Source organism: Chiloscyllium punctatum, chromosome 3 (genome assembly GCF_047496795.1).
Source record: "Chiloscyllium punctatum isolate Juve2018m chromosome 3, sChiPun1.3, whole genome shotgun sequence".
Lineage (NCBI taxonomy): Eukaryota > Metazoa > Chordata > Chondrichthyes > Orectolobiformes > Hemiscylliidae > Chiloscyllium > Chiloscyllium punctatum.
Window position 1 is genome coordinate 99,065,653 of NC_092741.1, and position 24,109 is coordinate 99,089,761.

Consider the following 24,109-nt stretch of genomic DNA (forward strand, 5'->3'; position numbering starts at 1 on the left):
ATCAGGAGTCTAAAAGATGCATAGTTCCAACACTGATGGTGTAGCAGTAAGAGGGGGAGAGTGTGGTCAGTCAAAAGAGTGAGTGGTTCTGGAAAAACTTGAGGAGGTTCTGAAGGAGGAGCAGTTGGGCTGTCGATGGCTTAGAAAATGAGGTCAAGAATTTTTTAAAAATGTGTACAGGGATGGAGAATTGGCAAAGAACAGGTTAGTTAGGTGGCAGGAGTTCGTGTGGAATAGAACATATTAGCATGGTTTAATAATGGTGTAGTGCACATTTGTAAAGTAAAAATATGAGACTAGGAAATTTTAAGAGTTAAATTAGGAAGATTTAATTAGGAACACTTCAAACAGCTGACAATTCATGAGAGGGTTTTACAGTTCAAGTGTTGAACAATATTTTACAAATACTTGGCGCGTTGTAGGAATACCTCTTTCTGCAGACAGTTTCAGTGAACAGACTGGCGTGTAAATAAATCGGTGGCATGAGGACCCAACCAGACAACTGCTGTGGCATTCCCTGCTAGTGGCAGAGAGTAGAGAAGGCACAGACAGGAGTCTGCACCAGTCACAAGGAGTAGGGAGGAACTGGCTGCAAAATATCTTTTACGGTTTCCTAGCAACATTCCTGACGCAGAAATCCCAGCTTTTCTTCCCCCCCAGAACGTGCGACTTGCATTCTGATAAAGCCACGGTGCTGACTGCAGGTGAACGTTGGGCTGAGCTCAGAGCAGAAACCTGCAGCATGGATAACTGGAGCAGGACTGATCGGCACCGTGCGATAATTCATCGGTTCGTATCTCGGTAAATACAGGTGAGCAGAGCTTCTAACCCGTGCTATGTGAATAGAGGTTTACGTTTGGTTGAATTTACTGGTTCATCAAAACAGGCGCCCCATTGTAAGGGAAAAGTGGGTTTGTTTTCTGACTGTTTTTGCATCTACCCGAACGAATGGTGTCGAATGTTAGAGAGGGTGAAACGAAATGGGTTGGCGGGGTAGCATTTAACCCATTAAACATCCTTCCCGGAATCTGCGTCTGATTTCTTGAGTGCGCCATTTAGACGAACCACGAAGGATTCCTCTCTATGGAGTATTTATTACAATGATAAGGATATGAACTAGTCAATTAAAGATCCACCAGTCTTAATAACTCCGAATTGTCTAATAGTCAAAATATGCTTTATATTTAAAGTACAAATGTATAGTCTGTAAAGAAGCAGAATCTGAAAAAAACTTTAGATTCAAAATAGGAAACTAGTTATCTTGAGATATTTGAGTAGTACACCAGTCAGACAGCCCTCTTGTAGATTTAGACCAGAATATTCTGTTCCTTAGGATTGGAGCGCTATGAACCCACATGATGGTTACAATACCGAAGGAAGCCACATATCCCGCCGAGTTCTGTACCAGTTTTCTGCAAGAATAACTCAGCCAGTCCCATCCCTCCATTGTTACATGTAGCCCTGCAAGAATGTTCACTTCAGGCTCTTATCAAATTCCCTTTTGAAAGTCACAGTTGAATCTGCTTCCACCACCCTGTGAAAGTGTATTAATCACTCACTGGGTAGTTTTTCCTTACACCACCCTTGATATTTTTGTCATTCGCCTTAAAACGATATCCCTAGCTTCTTGACCTTCTGCCAGTGAGAATATGTGCTCTCTCATCTGTCCAGATTCCTCATGATCTTGAATACCTATAGCAAATCCCTCATCTTAAGTTAACAACCCCAGCTTTCCCAATCCATTCATGTCTTGAAACTGAAGTTTCTCATATCAGGAATAATTCTTGTAAATTTCTGTGCCTTAGAGCCGAAGTTCTAGAACTGGGCACAGTTAAAGCCAAACCAGTATTCCATCACGTTTAATAATAACTTGCTTGCTTTTATGCTCTGTGCTTAATTTATAAAGCTCAGGATTCTGTGTGCCTTTTAACCACTTTTCAATCTGGCCAGTCTCCTTAAAAGCAAAAGGTGTTGCTGTTTCAGTATCCACTGAGTTCTGCCCTTTATTTTGTATTGCCTTTCCTCATTCTTTATATTAAAATTTGTCATTGCAAATTTCACTATGTTAATCTGCTGAGTTTCTGCCCAATTCACCATGCTTTCTCTGTCCTCTTGAAGACTATCACTATCCTTCTCACCATTCACAATACTTCCAGTGACTAGTGGTAGTCAACACTTTCATGTAGCTATTTCTCCAAATTTTCAGGCAAACTTCAGGCAGCTCCAGTCAGAAACAGACAGAAACCTCATTCATAAATGCTAGTGAGACATTATGTCCTCCAACACCAATGAGCAGCACAGCAGATGGGTGGCGTAGTGGCTTAGTGGTTAGCACTGCTACCTCATAGCACCAGGGACCTGGCTTCAACTGCAGCCTTAGGTGACTGTGTGAAGTTTGCAATTTCTCCCCATGTTTGTGTGGGTTTCCTCCCACAGTCCAAAAAATGTGCAGGTTGGGTGAATTGGCCAAGAGAAATGCAGGGTTACAGAATGGGGTGGTGGGTCTGGGTGAAATACTGTTCACAGAGTTGGTGTGGACTCAGGTCAAATGGCTTGTTTCATGTTTCCACACTGGAGGGATTCTATGATTTTGCTAATGTCTCACCTAGCCTCAGTACTCCTGCTCAAACATGGGGTGGAAGTCTCAACTGATAATTTTCCAAAAATTAGAGGGAGTCTCAGCTGCAGTCAAGTAAGACTGGATACATGTTTCCAATTTTTTATGAATTTCGCATCTTGATATTTTTAGTACTGTAGGTTCTATACATAAAGTACCTGCATCTCTAAGTGCTGCTTCTTTTCCTTACTGAAGCCTGTGCTGCTGTCCTTTCAGAAATTGGTGAAAATCTTCACTTTCAGTCATTATACATTGACCCACCCAATTGTTTACCACTAGATCAGCAAACTACCTACTAGGGAGCACAAACAAAAACAGAAATTGCAGAAAAAGCTCAGCAGGTCTGGCAGCACCTATAAAGAGAAATCAGAGTTAATTTTTCGAGTTCAGTGATCCTTCCTCAGAACTGGGGAGGATATTTTTGGCTGGCAGCTCACCAACAGCTTTATAATAAAATAAACAAACTAAAATGGATTGAGATTCACAATGATACTCATCATTCAATACCCTGATCACCTCTGGCCTTGACCTTCCCATACCCAGTCATCCTATATCACGACCACTCTCTGACATGACCACATCCTACCCTGACCAGCTTCTTCCCTGACCATCCCATGTTCTGATCAACCCATGCCATGATCATTCCCTGCCCTGATCAACTCCTTTCTGATGCAATAAAGTTAAAATTTCACTTCTGTCTTCTAATAATTATCTCTCACTGTAATAAAAACTCTAAATTCCCCTCTAGTTTCTATTGATAATTCTGACATTGGAAATCCAAGCACTATTGTTCCTAATGTAAATGCTGGGGTCCACTGTAAGAAGTCTCTAGATCAGGATTTGATACTCCATTTTAAATATTGCACTGCAAGTTAAGAGTGCCATTTGGATGGATCTCAGCTGCCTTAATAATGACATAAAGGTTATTGCAGTGGAGACTTGCTTCTTGAAAGAATTCCAGCATCAAGCTTATTGCTTTAGCCATCATTTTCACCATTCCGTGAATGTTCTGTCTGCAAAGCTTGGGTCATGTGCCAGGTCCCGATCACTGGATGGGCCGTACTTCTGCTACTCAAGGGAGCATGACACTTCCTTTTACCTGACAACACGGCAAGCAGATCTCAACCTGACCAGGGAAATTCCCAGCCTGTAAAGCTGTCCTCCTCTTGCTTGATTTGGAGATGCCAGTGTTGGACTGGGGTGTACAAAGTTAAAAATCACACAACACCAGGTTACAGTTCAACAGGTTTAATTGGAAGCACACTAGCTTCCGGAGCGACGCTTCTTCATCAGGTGATAGTGGAGGGCTCAATCCTAACACAGAATTTATAGCAAAAATTTACAGTGTGATGTAAATGAAATTATACATTGAAAAATTGATTGTCTGTTAAGCCTTTCATCTGTTAGAATACAGTGATAGTTTCACTTCTTTCATGTGTAAATCACAAAACTTTTTTTAAAAAAGTTGCATTCTCGGGTTAGCTGTTAACAATGGTGATAGCTTGACAATATGTTGAAGATATTGTGATTTACACATGAAAGAAGTGAAACTATCACCGTATTCTAACAGATGAAAGGCTTAACAGACAATCAATGTTTCAATGTATAATTTCATTTACATCACACTGCAAATTTTTGCTATAAATTCTGTGTTAGGATTGAGCCCTCCACTATCACCTGATGAAGGAGTGTCACTCCGAAATCTAGTGTGCTTCCAATTAAACTTGTTGGACTATAACCAGGTGTTGTGTGATTTTTAACTCCTTTGCTTGTTCCATTGACACTGGTGATCATGATTTGACAGACACAGGCTTTTCCCAAAGCAAGGCCTTGTAAAAATTGGCTGCACAGGTCAGGATTTGGTGTGCCCACATTTCTAGGCCTTCTGTACATTCTCACTTGACTATAGCCGGTAAATGTCAGAACTGACAGGGTTTTTCAGAGCTTACTTTGTTACCAAATCACAAATGTTTTCTTTACCCTTTCAGAATGTCTTCAGAGCTATGGTCTCTCATTTGTGGCATTTTGCTCAGTTATTTGCAGTACGTTTTCCTTGCTTCTCACATCATTCTTGTAAGGAAGTGCCTAGAACTTACAGAATACTTCAAAAGTGGCCCAGTCAGTTTTGTATAATTCAGAAGTCTAATTTTCCATTATATTCAGTGTTACTTTAAAATTCATAATCCAATCTGTCTTCTTGTGCACATCTATGACAAAAGTCTATGCATTTTCCATCATCCTGAATCGACATATTCCATTATTTTAATAAGAATCTGACAATTTAGAATGTTCTTCCATTTACTATTATTTTCACATGAACAATATTTATAACTTTGTGTGATGGCCTTGTGGAGCATTGGTCAGCATTCCTGCTTCTGAACCAGATCTTATCCATTACTTAATGGCCTAGAGAGGTGTGTCCATAATGAAGCTAAACAAGCTAATCTGCAAATCCTTCCAACACAGACAGTAGGAGTTGAAAAGATTCCAGGTGACCCATCTGATGGAAAGAATCTTGGACGCTCCATCATGCATGTTGCCACAGCACTCTGAGTGAACTGTAATATGCTACTGCCATATCACAGTTCTCTGTATTGAACTGCATATGCCATCCACCTGTCCAACAAATTAATCTATTTAAGTATTCTGTATTGTTACTCATTTTTTTTCTTGCCCTCAGTTTAGTATTACTTGCAAATTTTAATATCATTCTTCTTTGTGCCTATATTTGAATAATTTATATAAATGAAAACCAGATGAGATACCAGTGTACCTAAATTGGATGAACTGAAAAATTATCCTTTTAGCTTTTTTTTAAAATCTTTATTCTCTGAAGCCTGTTCTGCTCATTTCCATTTGGCTATATATTTTAATATGTGTTTGACTGTCAAAGCAAGCTGATTTGTAGCACAAGGTTCTCTGAAAGTGGATATATTAACCATTACACTGTATTTCATTTTGTGATTTCATCCAATTATGGTCATGATAAATAAAATTAACCAAAGAACTGCAGAAATCAGAAACACAATACAACTCCAAGTCTATGATTCTTAGTATAATTCGTGGCAAAACTCAGCAGTTCTGGCAGAATGTGTGGAAAGAAAGTAGAAAGTGATCCTTCTTCAGAACCTCATTGACAAGCAAGAATGATATTCAGTCATGGGAGGCAGTGCAGAAAAGAATTGCAGAACTAATCTCTGATGTCAAATGACTGAGCTGTGAGGAAAGATAGAAATATATTGGGATTTTCAGCAAGAAAGGAATTGTCCTTTCAAAGAACATTTAATAGGGGAACACAGAAAGCAAATCAAGAATTTGCTTTAAATCACATTGCAAGAGAAAAACAGTGGGTCACAAGTTAAAGTGAGTAAATTTAGGATCCGTATCCAGAAATTCTTCTTTACAGAAATCATGACCAAGGTAAGGAGTGTACTGTCAGATTAGCGGAGGTCGAAATCCTCAGAAGTTTGCTTTTAAGTGCTGTAATATACAACCACCTTTGAAGAATGCCAAATGCCTGGGCAAGGGTTATTTCCATCAAGTACTTGCAAGGGCATGATAGCAGCAGCTTTCCTGGCCAAATGTTTAGCTCTCTTGAAGATCAGCATGGCTAAAGAATTTTATCAAACTGTAACCTCTCCTAAAAACATGGTTGGGACCAAGTGATTTCTGGATTTCAGAATGTTCTGTATTACAGTGTGACTTTGGAGTATCTAACCACAAGTGTATGAACTGCAAACACTATAGATATACAAAACTGCGATAAAATATAAAGCAGTAATACAATTTGTTTTACTAATCCAAATGCTGTATCTTCCATATTTCTTCTCCCAAAATAATACACCAAAATAATGCAAATACTATTGAGGTGATGCATGAGTCTGTTCAAAATACAAAACCCAAGAAACAAGAGCAAGAATGGACTGTTTGATTTGTCAAGGCTTCTCCACCATTCAATAAGATCATGGCTGATGTGATTATAGCCCTAACTCCATTTTCCTATCTGTTCCCTCAAAACACTCGATCCCCTTTTTCGACTATAATCTGAATAATTCAGTCCTGAACATGCTGAATGACTCTACAGCACACTGGAGAAAAGATTTCCAAACAGTCAAAGAAGAGGAAATGCCTCATTTCTACCTTAAATGGGATACTCCTCATTTTGAGGAGTGCCCCCTAGTTCTAAATTCCCTCCATGAAAGGAAACATTCTCTTAACATCAAAGCAATGGAAAAAGGGGAGGAAAGTTTCACCAAGTGGACTACTCCTTTGCAGGACCAGAATGGTCTGAGTGGCCTCCTAGCTGTAACCATTCTGTGTTTCTAAGAAGCTCAGCCACAGTCGTTGAATCCACAACTTCATTCAATGCACTGATTCAGCAGCTCAGAAGTGTTCCTGCCAACCAGACAAATGTTCTTTCTTGTCATTATCAACAGGAAAGGAAGCTAATTAAGAACTAGCATAACCAGACTACATAAGAGAAGACTTGAAAGGTGATCAGATTGGCCTAGAGGATCCAGATCTAACTTTTATGGGAGGAGGCAGGCTGTGTACAAATGTGCAGCATTGATATCAAAAGGGATTGTTAACTTGATCAAACGTTAGTCTGAATTGAATGATACTCACCGAAGACCACAGTCAGGACATTCTCAGCTTTGAGTTTCACTGGCCATTGTAGGGACGAGGGGCTGCCTGCCTGCCACTTTAATAGAAATTCAATTTTAGGCAGAAACATTAAAAATAAATGGAGTGAAATCTTCCCAGCTACAGTATGGGCAATGGTGAGAAAGTTAGGAGAATCACATGAAGTGCTTCTTAGCATTACGAGCCAGGAGTCCCATTTTCCAACCAAGCAGCAAGATGACTTCCTCTGTGATAAATGGTAAGAAGCTTATTAGCATGCATTAACATCCTCATTATTAAGTCATCTCCCCTCACTTTTATGCATTTTTCCATTTTCATGCCCATCAGATAGACAGTGACAATTCCCGACATGAAAGTCAGAACGATAACCTGGTGACTGCAAATTGCTACTTGCCCCTTCAGGTTTTCAGTTAGGACACGAAGCACCAACGTCTTTAGGGCATACTCCATGGACGGTGACCATGTATCCCCTGCCCATCCACACTTCCACGTTTCTCTGACAAAGCAGGTTCCCCGTTTCCTTCTGTCCCATATGTCTGAGGCAGTTGATAGGAATCGTGCAGAATAGCGGTAGATGGCCATCGCAGCGCACATACAGCTGGAGTTTAAGGATGGCACTGATGCCAGGAAACCTGGAAGGTGCTGGCCATGGCCTGTGATGAGTGAGATGCCACAGAGGCGTAACGGACAGGTGATGAGGAACACTTGAGAAGATAATGTGAGCAAACTCTCTTTGAAACTCATCATAATTGACAATTAGCTGATTTCTGGTAAACTTCAGCCCAGAATTTTTTCCTTTCCAGAACATTCTCCAGCAGTACTTGTTAAGGGGAGGCAGTCGTCTGATCGTATTATTACTAGGCTATTAATCCAGAACCTTAGCTAACATTCTGAGAATCCAAGTTTAAATCCCACCACAACAGATGGTCAAATTTGAATTCTTTTTTTTAAATGTCTGAAATTAAGAATCTACTGATGACCATGAAACAGTTGCCAATCGTCAGGAAAAAAATCCATCTGGCTCACTACTGTGCATCAGGGAATGAAACCTAGCATCCTCACTTGGTTTGGCTGACATGTGATGCTCAACTGCCCTCTGAAATGGCCTAGCAAGCCACTCATTTGTATTAATAGGGTGTCAGTAAAGAAATGAAAATGGCTTACTGCCTGGCCTGATCTAGGCACTGGCATCAACTACAGCAGAAACAGCCCTGTCAACCCTCCAAAGCCCTCCTTCCTAACATCTGGGAGCTAGTGCCAAAATTGGGAGAGCTATCTCACAGACTAGTCAAGTAACAGCCTGTCATAGTCATATTCACAGAAACATATCTTACAGACAAGGTCCCAGACACTACTATCACTATCTCTGGATGTGTCTTGTCTCACTAATAGGGCAGATCCACTCAAGGTGGCATCATAGGTAGTGTCCTAGTGGTCCTAAACATTGACTCCAGACACCATGAAGTCTCATGCTATTAGGTTAAATAAAGGCAAGGAAAGATCCTGCGAATTACCATGTACCATCCTCCCTCCACTGATAAAAGCGGATGGCCACCAGTACTGTTCCAGAATGTAGTGTGGGTACAGGACTTCAATGTCCACCACCAACAGTAGTTCAGTAGCTGACCAAGTTGGTCAGGTCATAAAGGACATAGCTGCTAGACTGGGTCTGCAGCATGTGGTGATGGAAAAACATACTTGACTTCATCCTCACCAATCTGCCGGCTGCAGATGTATCTGTCCATGACTGTATTGATCAGAGTGACCATTGCACAGTCATTATGCAGAAAAAAATCCCACCTTCACATTGAAAATAACCTCCATGCATAGTGTAGCACTATCACTATTGTAAATGAGGCAGACTTCGAACAGATCTAGCAACTCAAGACTGGGAGTCTATGAGGTGCTGTGGGTCATCAGTAGCAGCAGAAACATACTTCAGCACAATCTGCAACCTCATGTCAAATCCCCCACTCAACCATTAACACCAATCCAGGAGATCAACCCTGATCCAATGGAGAATGCAGGAGAGCATGCCATGAGCAGCACCAGGCATACCTAAAAATGAGGTATCAACCTGGTGAAACTACTAAATAGGATACTTGCATATCAGCACATACAAAACTAAGCAATCACACAACCAACAGATCAGATGTAAGCCCTGCAGTCCTGCCACATTCTTTTGTGAACGGTAATGGATAATTAAACAACTTCCTGAAGGAGGAGGCTGCACAAATATCCCCATCCTCACTAATGGAAGAGCCCAACATATCAGTGCAAAAGATAAAGTTGAAGCCTCCTCCAGTGATGCTCAGCATTCCCAGATGCCAGTTTTCAGCCAAGCCAACGTTCCATGAGTGATTTAAGAAAACTTGTTGGTGGACCATTCAACAACCAGTAGAACTGACAACATTGTACATATTGCATTCTCTGCCCACTTGTATATTTAAATCATAATCAGTTTCTGACATGCAGCAGAGTACTCTATTTTCTTATTCAAGCAGCTGCAAACCTGCTCGAAGCAAGACAATTAAGAAGCTATTTAAAGGATTGTCTGAAAATTGAATCTACAGGGGGAATGGGTTTACAAAGTGCCAACTGTCTTTTCTCCACCAGTCATTTACTTTTCAAATGAAAAGTAGCAGCTGGCTGTTGAAAATCCCTGACCTCTGAATCGTGGTGCTGACAGATAAGGTGGCAATTAACAAAGAACGAACTGTCTGTCAGAAGCAGGGCATCACATAACATCTCATTCTGTGATCTGCTGTCTTATATTTGATGAAGCCAGAGATTCAGCATCAAGATAACAATTAATGCAGTGAATGTAGTGTATTCTGGTTTGGTGGTGGTGATGGTGGGGGGCTCTCTTTATTCTCTGTTTTGTACCAATCACTTAAGCTGAGAACAATATCTAAATAGCACAATGCAATACATGTCAACTGTTTTGAGGCAGACAGTTTATCACAGTCATTTTTAGTGGCTATGAATTCCACTTTTCATATTCCAATTTTCTTCAGTAGTTTTCATTTGCAGTCAGTGCAATATAGGTGGAAATCCTTGATGGTGATAAAAACAGTTTCCAGCAATCCTTTATTGGATTGTGGAATTCTCCCAATCAGCTATAGTAGCTTCAGCATAAAACCCAGTTAGAGCCGTAAACAGGGTTTCCAGCCGTCCCCTGCCAAATTTCTAGTGGCTGAATGGAAGAGTCCACAAGTAAATTCATGATGTTCCTCAATGTCCACAGTGTGTTTTTTATATATCTTTGTTGTAACTGCACTGGTACTTCCCAGCAGAAATGCTGTATCATAACTAATGACTTTGTGTTTATTAATTGTATAGCTAGATCCGGTATTATTGTAACATCGGAAACCAAAGAAGGTTAATGAAAGGGCTTTGAATTTAATAACATGTATTTACACTAACTATATTCTATTGTGCAATATTATCTGAATTTTGACTATCATTTGAGAGTTCATCATTACGTTGGGCAATCAACCAGCAATTTCAGTGTTCACTTGGAAATGTGCCGTGTGGAGAAGCACACAGCACTAAAAAATGCCAGGGGAAGTAACGCTTTGTCATTTGTATAGTTTCTTTTCATTCTGCTACAATTGATATCAGGATTTTTATCAGAACTTTTAGAAATCTATATTTAAAGAAATTGGCAAAAATATTAAGGTATCATTGTAAAAAGGAGGTTATTTTAGACATAGCTAGGGTGGCACGGTGGCTCAGTGGTTAGCACTGCTGTCTCATAGCGCCAGGGACCCAGGTTCAATACCCGCCTTGGGCAACTGTCTGTGTGGAGTTTGCACATTCTCTGCGGGTTTCCTCCCACAGTCTAAAGATATGCAGGTTAGGTGAATTGGCCATGTTACAGGTGTTAGGTGAGGGGAATGGGTCTGGGTGGGTTGTTCTTCAAAGGGTCAGTGTGGGCTTGGTGGGCCGAAGGGCCTGTTTCCACACTGTAGGGAAGCTAATCTAAATAAGATAGAACTGCAAATGCTAGAAATCTGAAACAAAAAGTGCAGGAGAAATTCAGCATTGTGGAGAGAAACTAGAGTTGACATCTTGAGACCAGTAACCCTTCTTCAGATGTAGTTACTTTACTTCATGAATAAAATGTTGCACTATAAAGAAAATAAAATTTCCCACTAAAACAAACTCATAATTAAATCTTGTTTCTTCAAGTAATAGTACATGTATTGAAAATTATTTTAATTTATAGGAGTTTGAAAATTTTCTAAACACAGCTCATCAGAATAGGATTTCAGAGAATCTGTTCTCCCTTACAGAAATCAGCTATAGTTTAACAAAGACACAATGGCTACGCAGTCTGTGCCGAAACTTGAAGTAAAGCTTTTCGAAGATGGACAGGACAACCCAGACAGTCAGAATGATGACCATCTGAGGAGTCTGAAAGCACTTACTCAAAAACTGAGGCTTGAAACCAGAAGACCTTCCTATTTAGAATGGAAAGCCAAACTTGAAGGGAAAGACTGGAAAAGCTCAAAGCTGGAGGACCAAGGCCTCATAATGACAAAGAAGCCCAGTGAGGAGCCCAGTAACTTCAAGAAAACACAAAGACAGTTCAGTGGGAGTTCTGTCAGCGATGGCAACTTGACTTCAGGAAAAGTTAGTGGCTTTGAGAATATGGACGAAGCACTGAGCTGGCTCCGGATGGAATTGGTAAGTTCAAACATGTTCTGTTTCCTTCTTAAGCTTATAAAGACATTCTTCCCTTTTCTGGTTCTCGTAAGGAACATTGCAGCAAAGTGGGTAATACTAAGATGAACTGCTGTAATTATTTTTGCCCTGGTTTTACTTCAGTTTAGTTTACCTCAGCTTTAAATGTTACTTCAATAATCTAATTACCGACTTGCCTCAAGTATTATGCTAGTGTCTCAAAGCTGCTATTCATCCGTCCCTATTTTTGCCAAAAAGCTGATTGTCACATACACAGGGCTCAATAAATTTCACAGTAAAATATTTGCATCAGTGCATCATAAAAAGGAATATTTATCAGAAAAAACTGCTTACACACACCAATGCAGCAGCAACTTTGCATTGAAAGAACACCCACATTTGCGGCACGGTGGCTCAGTGGTTAGCACTGCTGCCTCACAGCACCAGGGTCCCAGGTTCGATTCCAGCCTCGGGCGACTGTCTGTGTGGAGTTTGCACATTCTCCCTGTGTCTGCGTGGGTTTCCTCCCACAGTCCACAGATGTGCAGGTCAGGTGAATTGGCTGTGCTAAATTGCCCATAGTGCTAGGTGCATTAGTCAGAGGGAAATAGGTCTGGGCGGGTTACTCTTCCAAGGGTCGGTGTGGACTGGTTGGGCCGAAGGGTCTGTTTCCACACTGTAGGTAATCTAATTTAATCTAAACTTGCTGAGCAGTGGCCGTTCATTTCAAAGCAAATTCCAAAATGGTGATGTAAATTCAAACATATCAATGGGTAGTGAAATATAAAATAAGGCTGTGTTCATGAACATCCACATGTACGGCTTTAATTACGTGAGATGGAATACTCCATAAATAAGTTCAGCTCTAACAATGCTAAAGAAGCTTGATTGGCACCACATCCACAAATAACCATTCCCTCCACCTCTGATACATAGTAGCAGCAGTGCACCATTGATAAGATGCAGTGCAGAAATTCACCAAGACTCCTTTGACAGCACTTTCCAAACCCAAGACCACTGCCATCTTGAAGGGTAAGGGCAGCAGACACATGGGGACACCACGAGCCACTCACCATCCTGACTTGAAAATATAACCCAGTTCTTTCAGTGTCACTGGATCAAAAGCCTGGAACTCCTTCCTTAATGGCATTATGGGCGTACCACTGCCCACCCTCTTGAAGATAGAGTGCTACTCACCCTTGACCAAACCCCTGGCCCCTATTACACTGCTCCCACCCATGCTTTCCCATGTCATCCCTTTGCAAATCTTGCTGCCCCCTCCCCCCACAGTGGTACTGCTGCCCTGCCGACCCTGCCGACCCTGAAGCCCCAGTCCCCAAGATTGACCTGCCACACTGTCCAGGTAAAAATGAGGACTGCAGATGCTGGAAACTTGAGTCTGGATTAGAGTGGTGCTGGAAGAGGTCAGGCAGCATCCAAGGAGCAGGAAAATCGACGTTTCGGCAAAAGCCCTTCACCAGGAATAGAGGCAGGAAAATCGACGTTTCGGGCAAAACCCCTTCCATCAGGAATAGAGAGTCTATTCCTGATGAAGGGCTTTTGCCCAAAATGTCAATTTTCCTGCTCCTTGGATGCTGCCTGAACTGGTGTGCTTTTCCAGCACCACTCTAATCCTGCCACACTGTCCTACAGCAGAGGCCACACACCCCACCTCCCTTTAGTTTCTATGGACAGATCCAACAGACTGACTGTGGCCCACTCCCTTGAGTGACAGAATTAGACATCCACGGGCAAGGTATGCCCAGAACCCTGATTGCTGCACATATTTTCCCTCAACATGTTAGCCCAACCTACGAACATGTTGCTACAAAGCCAAAAGACTCACCCACATCCCAGACTGCAGAGAGACAACTGCTGACCAATAAAACACTGACCAGATTCCTAACCATGGCCAATTCCCTAGGTTGGTATCCATGTCTATTCTTGACTTAATGTGCCAGAAGCTCCCGTCTCCATGAAATTCAGTAAGGACCAGTCCTCTAAGATTTTGAAACATGGCTATCTACTTGCAGCATGTTTGCTGCATAACCTCTGGTACATGACACAGGTCTGAGATTAATGTAGCAAAGTGCTATACAGCAAGATGTGCAGCCCCCTAGGCTGAGAATTGCTCAGTAGCAAAGCAGGCTGCTTGTTTTTGTGACTGTACTAATTGGCACAACAAGGCAAGGCAGAGATGGCATGAGCAACATTCCCCTAAACTGTGCAGCTTCTCAGCCACTTGGAGATTTTTTACACATCAATTGGCATCCAGATCTGGAAGCTGCTGCTGCGTATGGTCCTCAGGATTCTATGCATTAACATGAAAATATGCTATGAGCATGGATGTGGATGCTAAGTGAGTGAGGGCTAAGATGCAATCTGATCCAGTCTGCGAGCTGGTGCCTATCCGTGCATGCAGAGTGTCAATGGCTTTCGATGTCAGTTGCTGATGAGCCCTACAGTTCAAGGCTGTGTATCCAGAGCAGACTGCCAATGGGTATTGCAAGTGGCAGTGTGATGCTCTTCAGAGGGTCGGTGTAGACATGATGGACCAATTGGCTTCCACACTGTAGGGATTCTATGATTCTATAACTGAGGGTCAGGCCTCCTCCACTCAGTAACAGAGTGGTGGAAGAATGCCCTTCAAGACATGCTGAAACTGCAAGTAAGCCTACAAAGATTGAAGATGGGCACTGAATCAAGATAAGTTTCACACATTTTTGGTAGGGAGGAAATAAGGTGCCCCAGAGATGGGTGGGGCTGGCAGGGGGTATTGGAGTCAAGAGTGCAGTGCTGGAAAAGCACAACAGGTCAGGCAGCATCTGAGGAACAGGAAGATCGACATTTTGGGCAAAAGCCCTTCATCAGGAATCCCTGATGAAGGGCTTTTGTCCAAAACGTCGATTTTCCTGCTGCTCAGATACTGCCTGACCTGCTGTGCTTTTCCAGCACCATGTTCTTGACTCTAATCTCCAGCATCTGCAGTACCCACTTTTGCCTGGCAAGGGGTATTAACTGAGGGAGCATGTTTTATAAGGGAGGCACAAATAGTCAAGACTTTGGGTTGGCTGGATTTGCGGTGAGTGCATTTCATAAAGGGTTGCCCACAATATGCACAAGGCCTCCACAAAAGGATAAAAAATGGCATTCCCACTTGTATCCATCTCTCATGGTTTTATGGCAGTGGACATCTTAAGTGGGCATTAGCTGACCATGTAAGGACCTCATTAGACCTAAGGGCAAGAAAACTAATGGATAGCTTACCCATTCCTAGTATTCTCTGGTGGGCAGGAAATGGTGATGTACCAGTATGACATATTTTACAAGCCTCCTTCCCTCACACCCTGAAAACGCACGCATCGGCTGGGACTATAAAATCCAGCCCGTACATTTTCGCAACATTATTAATGCAAACATATAGTCATATTGATTTGTGTCCACCAATTAAAACTGATGTGAATTTGCTTTCTATTAAATTGATGCCAAATATTCATAAAAATTATAATTTAGCTACATTTCAACCAATCATTTTTTAATCATTCAGCAGATGTCCTTGCTATTGGCTGGCCCATTATCTATTGCCCATCCCTAATCACTCTTGAAAAGGTTAATGATGAGTTCCCTCCTTGAACCATTGTAGTACATTTGATGTTATGTGTGCTATTGCCAGGAGGAGGGGTGAGGGTGGGTAGAGTTTCAGGACTTTGACCCAGCGACACAAAAGGAACAGCAATACATTTCAAGTCAGGATGTTGAGAGGCTTGGAAGCGACCTTGCAGATGATGATAGTCTCATGTATGTGCTGCTCTTATCTTTCAAAATTGTAGTGGTCTTGTGTTTGGAAAGTGCTTTCTAAAAAGCTTTGGTGATTTCTACACTGCGTCTTTTAAATGGTGCACACCGCTGCTAGTGTGTTTCGATTGTGGGGGAAATATATGTATTGGGGCTTTGGGGATTCAGGAGGTGTGTTACTTGCTCCAGGATCCCTAGCAACTGATCTGCTCTTTTAGCCATAGTGCTAGATTTATATGGATAGTCAATTTCTGGTCAATGATAACCCCCAGGATGTTGATAGTGGAGGATTCAATGATGGTATCACCATGGGGAAGTGGTTAGATTACTCATTTTGGAGATAGTCATTGCCTGGCACTTGCGTGGTATGAATGTTACTTAGCAGTTGTCAGCCCAAGCCTGATATTGTCCAGGTCTTGAAGTGCCAGAACATGGATTGCTTCAGTGTCTGAGGAGTTATAAATGGTGCTACACATTATGCAGCCATCATAGAATCCCTCCACTTTTACCTTAAGATGGAGGGAAGGTCATTTTTGAAGCAGCTGAAGATGGCTGGGCCGAAGGACACTACCCTGAGGAACGCTGGGTGATTTGTCCTGCAGATGAGATGATTCATTTCCAACAAACATAACCTGAAAAAAAATCTTGAAGGTTCTCAAGTCCTGAAGACAAAAGGCATCATCAGTCGATGATCAGTGACATTGGGATAATTTAATGAATTTGAATATGGGCAAGGATAATAGACAGCAAACTGTTTGGAAACAATGAGGGCATGGAGTAAGAGTTCAATCATTCCAAAAAGGAGTAAGTTTATTCAGATGAGTTAATACTGGTATTTGGTTCCACATACAAGACTGATGAATCAATAGAAGGATTGACAGTTAGTGTTTGGCCTTACTGTTCACTTACACTGCCCATCTTTAAAAATCACACAACACCAGGTTATAGTCCAACAGGTTTAATTGGAAGCACTAGCTTTCGGAGCGCTGCTCCTTCATCAGGTGGTGGTTGAGGACGCAATTGCAAGACACAGAATTTATAGCTAAAGTTTGCAGTGTGATGTAACTGAAATTATAAATTGAAATATTCCTTGATTCGTTGTTGAGTCTTTCATCTGTTCGAATACCATGATAGTTTCACTTCTTTCATATGTAAATCACAAAACCTTTTTTTTTAAAGTTGCAATCTCAGGTTAACTGTAACAATTGGTGTTAGCCAGACAATATGTTGAAGGTGTTAGCCCCCTGTGTTCTCTGTCTGTGCCATAATGTTTAGACTAATTCTAATCTAAAAAGTGAGTTAACAGAGTCTTACATGAATTCATGCAGTTTTTGAGCAAAGTACAATGTAACTCTGCAAATACAAATTCACCCCACAAACATATATGTATCTGTGTAAATGTGGATTTGTGTGTGTGTGTATCTGTCTGTCTGGGGTAGGGGTTTGTGAGTGTGAGAGAGAGCGTGTATGTGACTGTAGAATGTCTAAGTCTGTGAGGGGTGCATGTGTGAGTGTGGGAGTGTGTGTGTGTCTGAGGTGGGGAGTTGTGAGTGTCTGTGAGAGAGAGTGTATATGTGTGTGCGTGAGTGTAGAGTGGTCTAAGTCTCTGAGAGGATGCACATGTGAGTGTGTGTGCCTGTAAGGGTGTGTGTGACTGTATGTGTGCGTGTCTGTATGTCCGTGTGTATGTGTGTGTGTGTATGTATAGTGCAATGGTGGTCACCTGTAATGTGACATGAACCCAAGGTCCCAGTTGAGGCCCTCCCTATGGGTATGGAACTTAGCTATCAGCCTCTAGTCGGCCACTGTTTGCTGCTGCCTGTCCCGAAGTCCGCCTTGGAAGATGGTCACCCGAAGGTCCGAGGTTGAATGTCCTGGACCGCTGAAGTGTTCCCCAACTGGGAGGAAACCCTCCTGTCTGTTGATTGTTGTGCGGTGCCCATTCATCCGTTGCCATAGCCTTTGCTCGGTTTCCCCAATGTACCATGCCTCAGGGCATCCTTGCCTGCAACATATAAGATGGACAATATTGGCTGAGTCACATGAGTACCTGCCATGTACATGGTGGGAGGTGTCCGCACGTGTAATGGTGGTATCCATGTCCACACTCTGACACGTCTTGCAGCGCCTACTGTGACAGGGTTGTATGGAGTTTTGTGATTTACATATGAAAGAAGTGAAACTATCATGGTATTTGAACAGATGAAAGACTCAACAAACAATCAAGGTATTTTTCAATGTATAATTTCAGTTACATCACACTGTAAACTTTTGCTATAAATTCTGTGTCTTACAATTGTGTCCTCCACAACCACCTGATGAAGGAGCAGCGCTCCGAAAGCTAGTGCTTCCAATGAAACCTGTTGGACTATAACCTGGTGGTGTGTGATTTTTAAACTTTGTACACCCCAGTCCAACGCTGGCATTTACAAATCATGACTGCCCATCTTCAGTTTGATAAGGGTAAGTAGCACACAAAGCCCATTCCCATAATGTAATCTGCCAGAGGTAAAATAGTGAATTTTAAATGACCCCAAACATATTTTTCTAAATATACTTGCTTATGGCATGGATTTTATCAAGCATGGAAGGCCCTTTCAGCTCATCTGATTTATTCCTGTCAACAGTCCAGGCATAACTCAAGATAGTGGCCCAATATTCGATTGCTTCTGCTAAGAACAGCAGTTGAGAAAATGTGCCGATTTATTGAACTCATGTGACTCTGTTTTTGCTGCTTGTACTGATCCACAGGGTTTATTTTTAAACCAGACAGAAATGCGTCTGCAAGACCAGCAGCTGGCAAGACAACTGATGCGTCTTCGTAGTGACATCAACAAGTTGAAGATTGAACAGACCTGCCACCTTCACCAACGAATGCTTAATGATGCCACCTATGAACTGGAAGAGAGGGATGAACTGTCGGATTTGTTTTGTGACTTCCCAGTAACCAATGCCTTCACTCTATCAGCACCTCTCAAACTTATCGGCGTTACTAAAATGAACATTAATTCCAGGAGATTTTCTTTGTGTTAAAAATACTGAAAGCACTGTGCACTTCAGATTGTCAGCAGTTTCTCTTTGGAGATGACTACAGTAAGCTTCAGAAGTACAGAGAAAGTAATCTGAATTATTTCTTTTCTATGCTTTTGTTGCCTGTTTTTTGCAATTTTGTTTTTTTCCTTTTTATTCTCCCAGCCTTTTCTGAGCACAACTGTTGCTGCTGTATCGGACCATGTGTAATGGAAACACTCCAAATAGGGTAACTGCAGGCTCTTTGACCACAAAGTCCGATCTCCTCCAATATAAGAGTAAAGGCTCTCATCATTCGAGATGAGAAGCGTGAAACCTGAGAAGACTTTTCCACTTTTCTTTTCCAGAAATCCCGCGATCAATTGTGTCACCATAGCCAGGTTCCAGTGATAAAATATCTGACCTTCTTTGTAATCAGGAGAGAAGGACCTTCAAACTGAATGCAGTACAGTAAGTTCTGCTATAACACGTGTTTCCTCAACCCAAATTGGCTTGAACATGGTTGAAGATTTTAGACAGTTATTTGTAGAACAGGAACTTTCCTTATCTATATTGGCTGCAATGTGATTCTGGTCCCATAACGTAAATGGGACAGCTGTTGTGTGAAAAAAAGCAAATTACTGCGGATGCTGGAATCTGAAACAAAAAGAGAAAATGCTGGAAAATCTCAGCAGGTCTGGCAGCATCTGTAAGGAGAGAAAAGAGCTGACGTTTCGAGTCTCACTGACCCTTTCTCAAAGCTCTTGTGTGATTTTCTTAAAACACAAGAACAGAATATCATATTATATCAGAATCGACTGTATTACAATATTCATGGAAAAAAATGTAAACAGTTGGTAATTCCAGCTGGTGTTTGTAAGTTTCTTGAAGGGTGTAATTTACAACTATAGTATTGATAGAAACAGATAGTTATGGATTGGCTGCTCATTATACAGCCTGCCAAATTTTCCAATCTGGTGAAGGCAACAGGAAGAATAATTAAGCACAAGCACCAGTTTCCCTCATTGGGCCTATAGCAAGCCAAAGCATATATGGCCAGAATGCCTGTAAATAGAACCACTGGGTTATCATGGCCCATCATTGATTTATAATTTTAACTGTGGTAGTGTCCCTAAGAACTGTAGAAAATGCCTTGTGACACCATTCTTGCAGTCTCTGCAAAAATCGCTCTCCTCTTTACCCAGACTTAACCTGAGTTGGATTGCGAGCTCTGTTAGTGTACAAATTGGGATCCAATAATGTTCACATGATTCGATTTTGTTACTGGAGTGTACAGTTAGAAAGCTGGAATTTTCAGAGCATTGTTCATGTCTAGAAGCAAATAATTTGCGTGCTCCTCAGATGTCCTTAACTAAAATCTGAAAACGACAAACATACCTTGAAATGAGACTAGGTCCCATAAAAAGGTTAATTAGTCAAATCTCTGAGAGACACTGCAGTAAAAATTCAAGTTAGACATTTGTAATCATATATTTAACAAATCCAATGCACTATAGTATTTTATAAAAGGAAATCAGTTAGATTAATTCACTTGATGAGCATGATCCTGACAGTTGTGAAACAAAGGGAGTTAAAACACCAATGCATTGTAGTGTGCAATATAGTGAGATGCAATTTTACAAAATGAAGAATCCTAAATTGGGCAGCACGGTGCCTCAGTGGTTAGCACTACTACCTCACAGCACCAGGGTCCCAAGTTTGACTCCAGCCTCAGGCAGCTGACTGTGTGGAGTTTGCACATTTTCTCTGTGTCTGCGTGGGTTTTCTCTGGATGCTCTGGTTTCCTCCCACAATCCAAAGATGTGCAGGCTAGTGAATTGGCCATGCTAAATTGCCCATAGTGCTAGGTGCATTAGAGGGAAATGGGTCTGGGTGGGTTACTCTTCGGAGGGTCGGTGTGGAATGGTTGGGCCGAAGGGCTTGTTTCCGCACTGTAGGTAATCTAGTCTAAAATGTAAATTTTAGTCAAGATTTCAGTAATAGATTGCCAGCCATTGCCAAGGAATCACTAAAATCCTGTTGTCATAATCTCCTAAATAACAAGAAACTGACAAGCGTTAACCAAGACCCAGGAAAGGTTTGCTCGCCTGTGTTTGTCACCTGAAGAATGGGATATGATGTCTTAAAAAACCAATAAAGTAAAGGTAAGAAAGTACAAAGCAGTGAACAAGAAATGTAAAGAAAGCTAATCAAATTAATCACTGATTTGATGCACATTTATCCCAACATGTGAAGGTTGTGGACTTCACAACAGTGTTTAAATTGATTCATTAAAGTTAATTAAATTAACAGGGCCATAGTTGTGCTGGGAAGCAACTCCTTGAACCGTAAAGGCAAATAAGAGGATGCAAATTAAGAAAATACCTCCTCTGTCATGGTAGAACAGAAAGCCTGAGTAATCATTCACAGAGAATTATTGCATAAGCCAAAATGGAGCAGTAATTGTATGCAGAATTTTGGCTGTTTGTAGTACAGCTAGTGCAGAAGGATGAATATTCTGCAACTGCTGGTGGAAGATCTAGGCCATTATTTTAAGTTCCCATAAAACTTCAATTTCCATTCTTTTCCTAGCTTTTCTCTGTCTTCTGAAAGCAGTGATTTATGTTGGAGAATGGTTCCCGTGGGATTAGTAACCATTCAGTTCATTTTAACTGGCTACTCTTCATGAGCCAAAGCAGGGTATTTGTTCAATCAAGCCTAATGCCCATACAAAACTTCTGGCAGAGTTAAAGTTCACTGGAAACTAATTAATAAACTGTAATGTTCCTAACCTGTATGGTTCAGTACCCAAACCATTGAGCCTCAGGAGAAAAATTAACCTGATATGTCATATTTTTCTCTCATGATTAGTACTGCACCTTATTCAATTCTTAATCTAGTTTTATATCATAGTATTACTGCACAGATAAAAATGGACATAGACAGTCATGCAAGATCAAGCTTGATGGGGGAAACTGATTGCAGCCTTATTTGTTATTGACTGACAAAAGGAAGCAAGAGTGAACAAGGTCCAAATGGATATACCCTTCTCTGTATGACAAAATGCCTTCTGTATATAAGTGTTCCAAGTGTTTTATTTAGATTTACATGGATAAAAAGTGAATATTTAACAGAATATCCTTGGAAAATTAGCATAGGTTATGCTAAATTAACACATAATTAAGAAATGTTTGATAGAAAAAGTGCATCTGAGTAACAAACATCATGTAACCAACCATACCATAATATCCTGATACAATTCACTGCTGGCTTTGGGTAAATGCTGTTATGACATTGATGTTCAGCAGTGGCATTTCATGTCAGATTGTATTTGTTTCAAGTTCAGAGAGTCAATGACCAGCAGCAATACCTTGCTTTTTTTTTGGTTCTTTGATGCCATTAGAAATTGTTTGGCTTCACACCAAAAATAGCATTATACTCTGACATGGTTCCCACTGAAGAATCAAAGGTCATTTCCGTTTCTCATTTTAAATTGATCAGTTATTTTTTAATGTCAACTTGCATTGAATAAAAACAAATTCCACCTCATCAGTAGCTTTAACTTTGTCGTGCCATCATCAAAACTAATAAAATCTATTAGTGGAAACCAAAGTCAATTTGAATTTTTTACTGATTCTAATCAAAGGTGGTTGGATTTTCCATAACTACAGGAAGAGAGAAATTCTGCACTGCTTGGATAAGTTCTGGAGTGTTGAGGCCTTCACTAGGCACAGAGTGAAAACTATGCTTTCTCTCAGCAGATTTTGAGTTCTGCTGGACCACATAATTCCGTGGTTAACCCAAAACATTACCAGGCAGCCTTAAAGTACGATACTAATGCAGTGAGTAGAGTCATCATCCATATCCCCCAAATCTGACTTTCTTGGAGATTTCATACGTGATGGAAATTTGTGGATCCAGGCCCTGAACTAAATTCCAAGCTCCCACAGGTTTTATCTTAGAACTACAGTTTCACCCTCATTATCTCAATCTGTTAAATTGTAGTTTTCTCCAGAAAGCGAGTTTTCTTGTACTTCAGTCCTGATGAGTACAAGGTACAAAAATTTGACTTCAAGTCTAATGAGCAATGTTTGTGCTGTCAAAATTATGCAAGATTCGTGAGCATTTTTCTTTAGTACTGTAAATTACGTTACAACTAACTGTGTATGGCAGAACTGGTGTCAAATAAGGATAAGGTTCCATCCATAGAGTCATAGAGATGTAAACAGACCCTTCGGTCCAACCCATCCATGCCAACCAGATATCCCAACCCAAATCTAGTCCCACCTGCCAGCATCCGGCCCATATCCCTCCAAACGCTTCCTATTCATATACCCATTGAAATGCCTCTTAAATGTTGCAATTGTACCAGCCTCCACCACTGTTAAACAAAAGTTGACACCAAAGAGGACATTCGGAGGAGAGATGAGAAACCCGATCCAAAAAACAGACTTCTGTACAACAAGCCATTCTTGCCTGCACTACTGTTCAAACAAACATCATTACATGGGAATACCACCATCAGCAAGTTTCCCTCCAAGCCACTTACGATTTGAGTTGGAAATATATCAGTTTCTTCACTGTCACTGAATCAACATTCTGGAACTCCCTCTAAGGGCATTGTCGGTCTACTTACAACAACAAATGGACAGTAGCAGTTCAATAAAGCAGTTCAATAACTGCCTTCAAGTGCAACTAGATGGGTAATAATTACTGGCCAGCCAGTGAAGCCCACATTCCATGAATGAATAATAAAGTTTATTGTGTTGTGACAATCTCCTGCTTTTCCACCATTCCCTTGCATACTATTCCTACCCAAAACTTTAAGGTAGAGTCACAAGGGTCAGTCTAGAATTGAGACCCCTATGTTTCTGGCCCTGAAGGAGCTGACAGCATCCCCCATTCACTCAGTTGGTCTAGAGTCCTCATCAGTCCTACCTCCAGGATCCTGCTGGAGCTGACATTCTACCCCACCAATCCTTGCTGGAGTCAACACCTCTTTGCCTGACCCAGTTCTGCTGGCTGTGACAAATCCCCAGCCCTGCTAAAGCCACTGTTCTGACTGAACCCGATCCTGCTGAACTCAGCATACTGCTAACAGCACCGACTCCTAACACAATTCAACTCCTCAATGGCACCTTATCTACCCACCACCCCCCCCCCCCCCCCACCCACTTGCCACGCTGTCCACCTGGCACACTACCCTTTAATCTACCCACATAGTACCCTATCCGCTCAGCTTCTATGACACCGTGAAGGTGACTCTGGGATTTTTAACTCCTGAAGTACAGCAGTAAGTATTGTGAAAAGAAACACGTCTTATCCTGTAACGTTACTTCAGCACTGAGTGGATTT

The 24,109-nt window shown here is 41.4% G+C and overlaps 1 protein-coding gene across 2 annotated transcripts; it reads left to right on the plus strand.

Moving 5' to 3' along the window:
- Positions 1–501: 501 nt before the first annotated feature.
- LOC140463397 (protein FAM167A-like) lies at positions 502–23,557 on the plus strand. 2 transcript variants are annotated; one of them, XM_072557289.1, is made up of 3 exons: positions 502–811; positions 11,560–11,953; positions 18,497–23,557. In XM_072557289.1, the coding sequence occupies exons 2-3, from the start codon at positions 11,588–11,590 to the stop codon at positions 18,776–18,778; spliced, it is 648 nt and encodes a 215-aa protein (XP_072413390.1). In that variant the 5' UTR covers positions 502–811; positions 11,560–11,587; the 3' UTR covers positions 18,779–23,557. The 2 variants fall into 2 exon arrangements, with proteins under 2 accessions (XP_072413390.1, XP_072413399.1); XM_072557298.1 differs by having other exon boundaries at positions 509–811; positions 18,515–23,555.
- Positions 23,558–24,109: the final 552 nt, after the last annotated feature.

What these genes read in the sequence shown, in the direction of transcription:
- LOC140463397 (XM_072557289.1), top strand. Translation starts at nt 11,588, where the DNA reads ATGGCTACGCAGTCTGTGCCGAAACTTGAAGTAAAGCTTTTCGAAGAT. An exon ending in GCTGGCTCCGGATGGAATTG is followed by an intron (nt 11,954 to 18,496) that starts GTAAGTTCAAAC and finishes ACTGATCCACAG; the next exon opens with GGTTTATTTTTAAACCAGAC.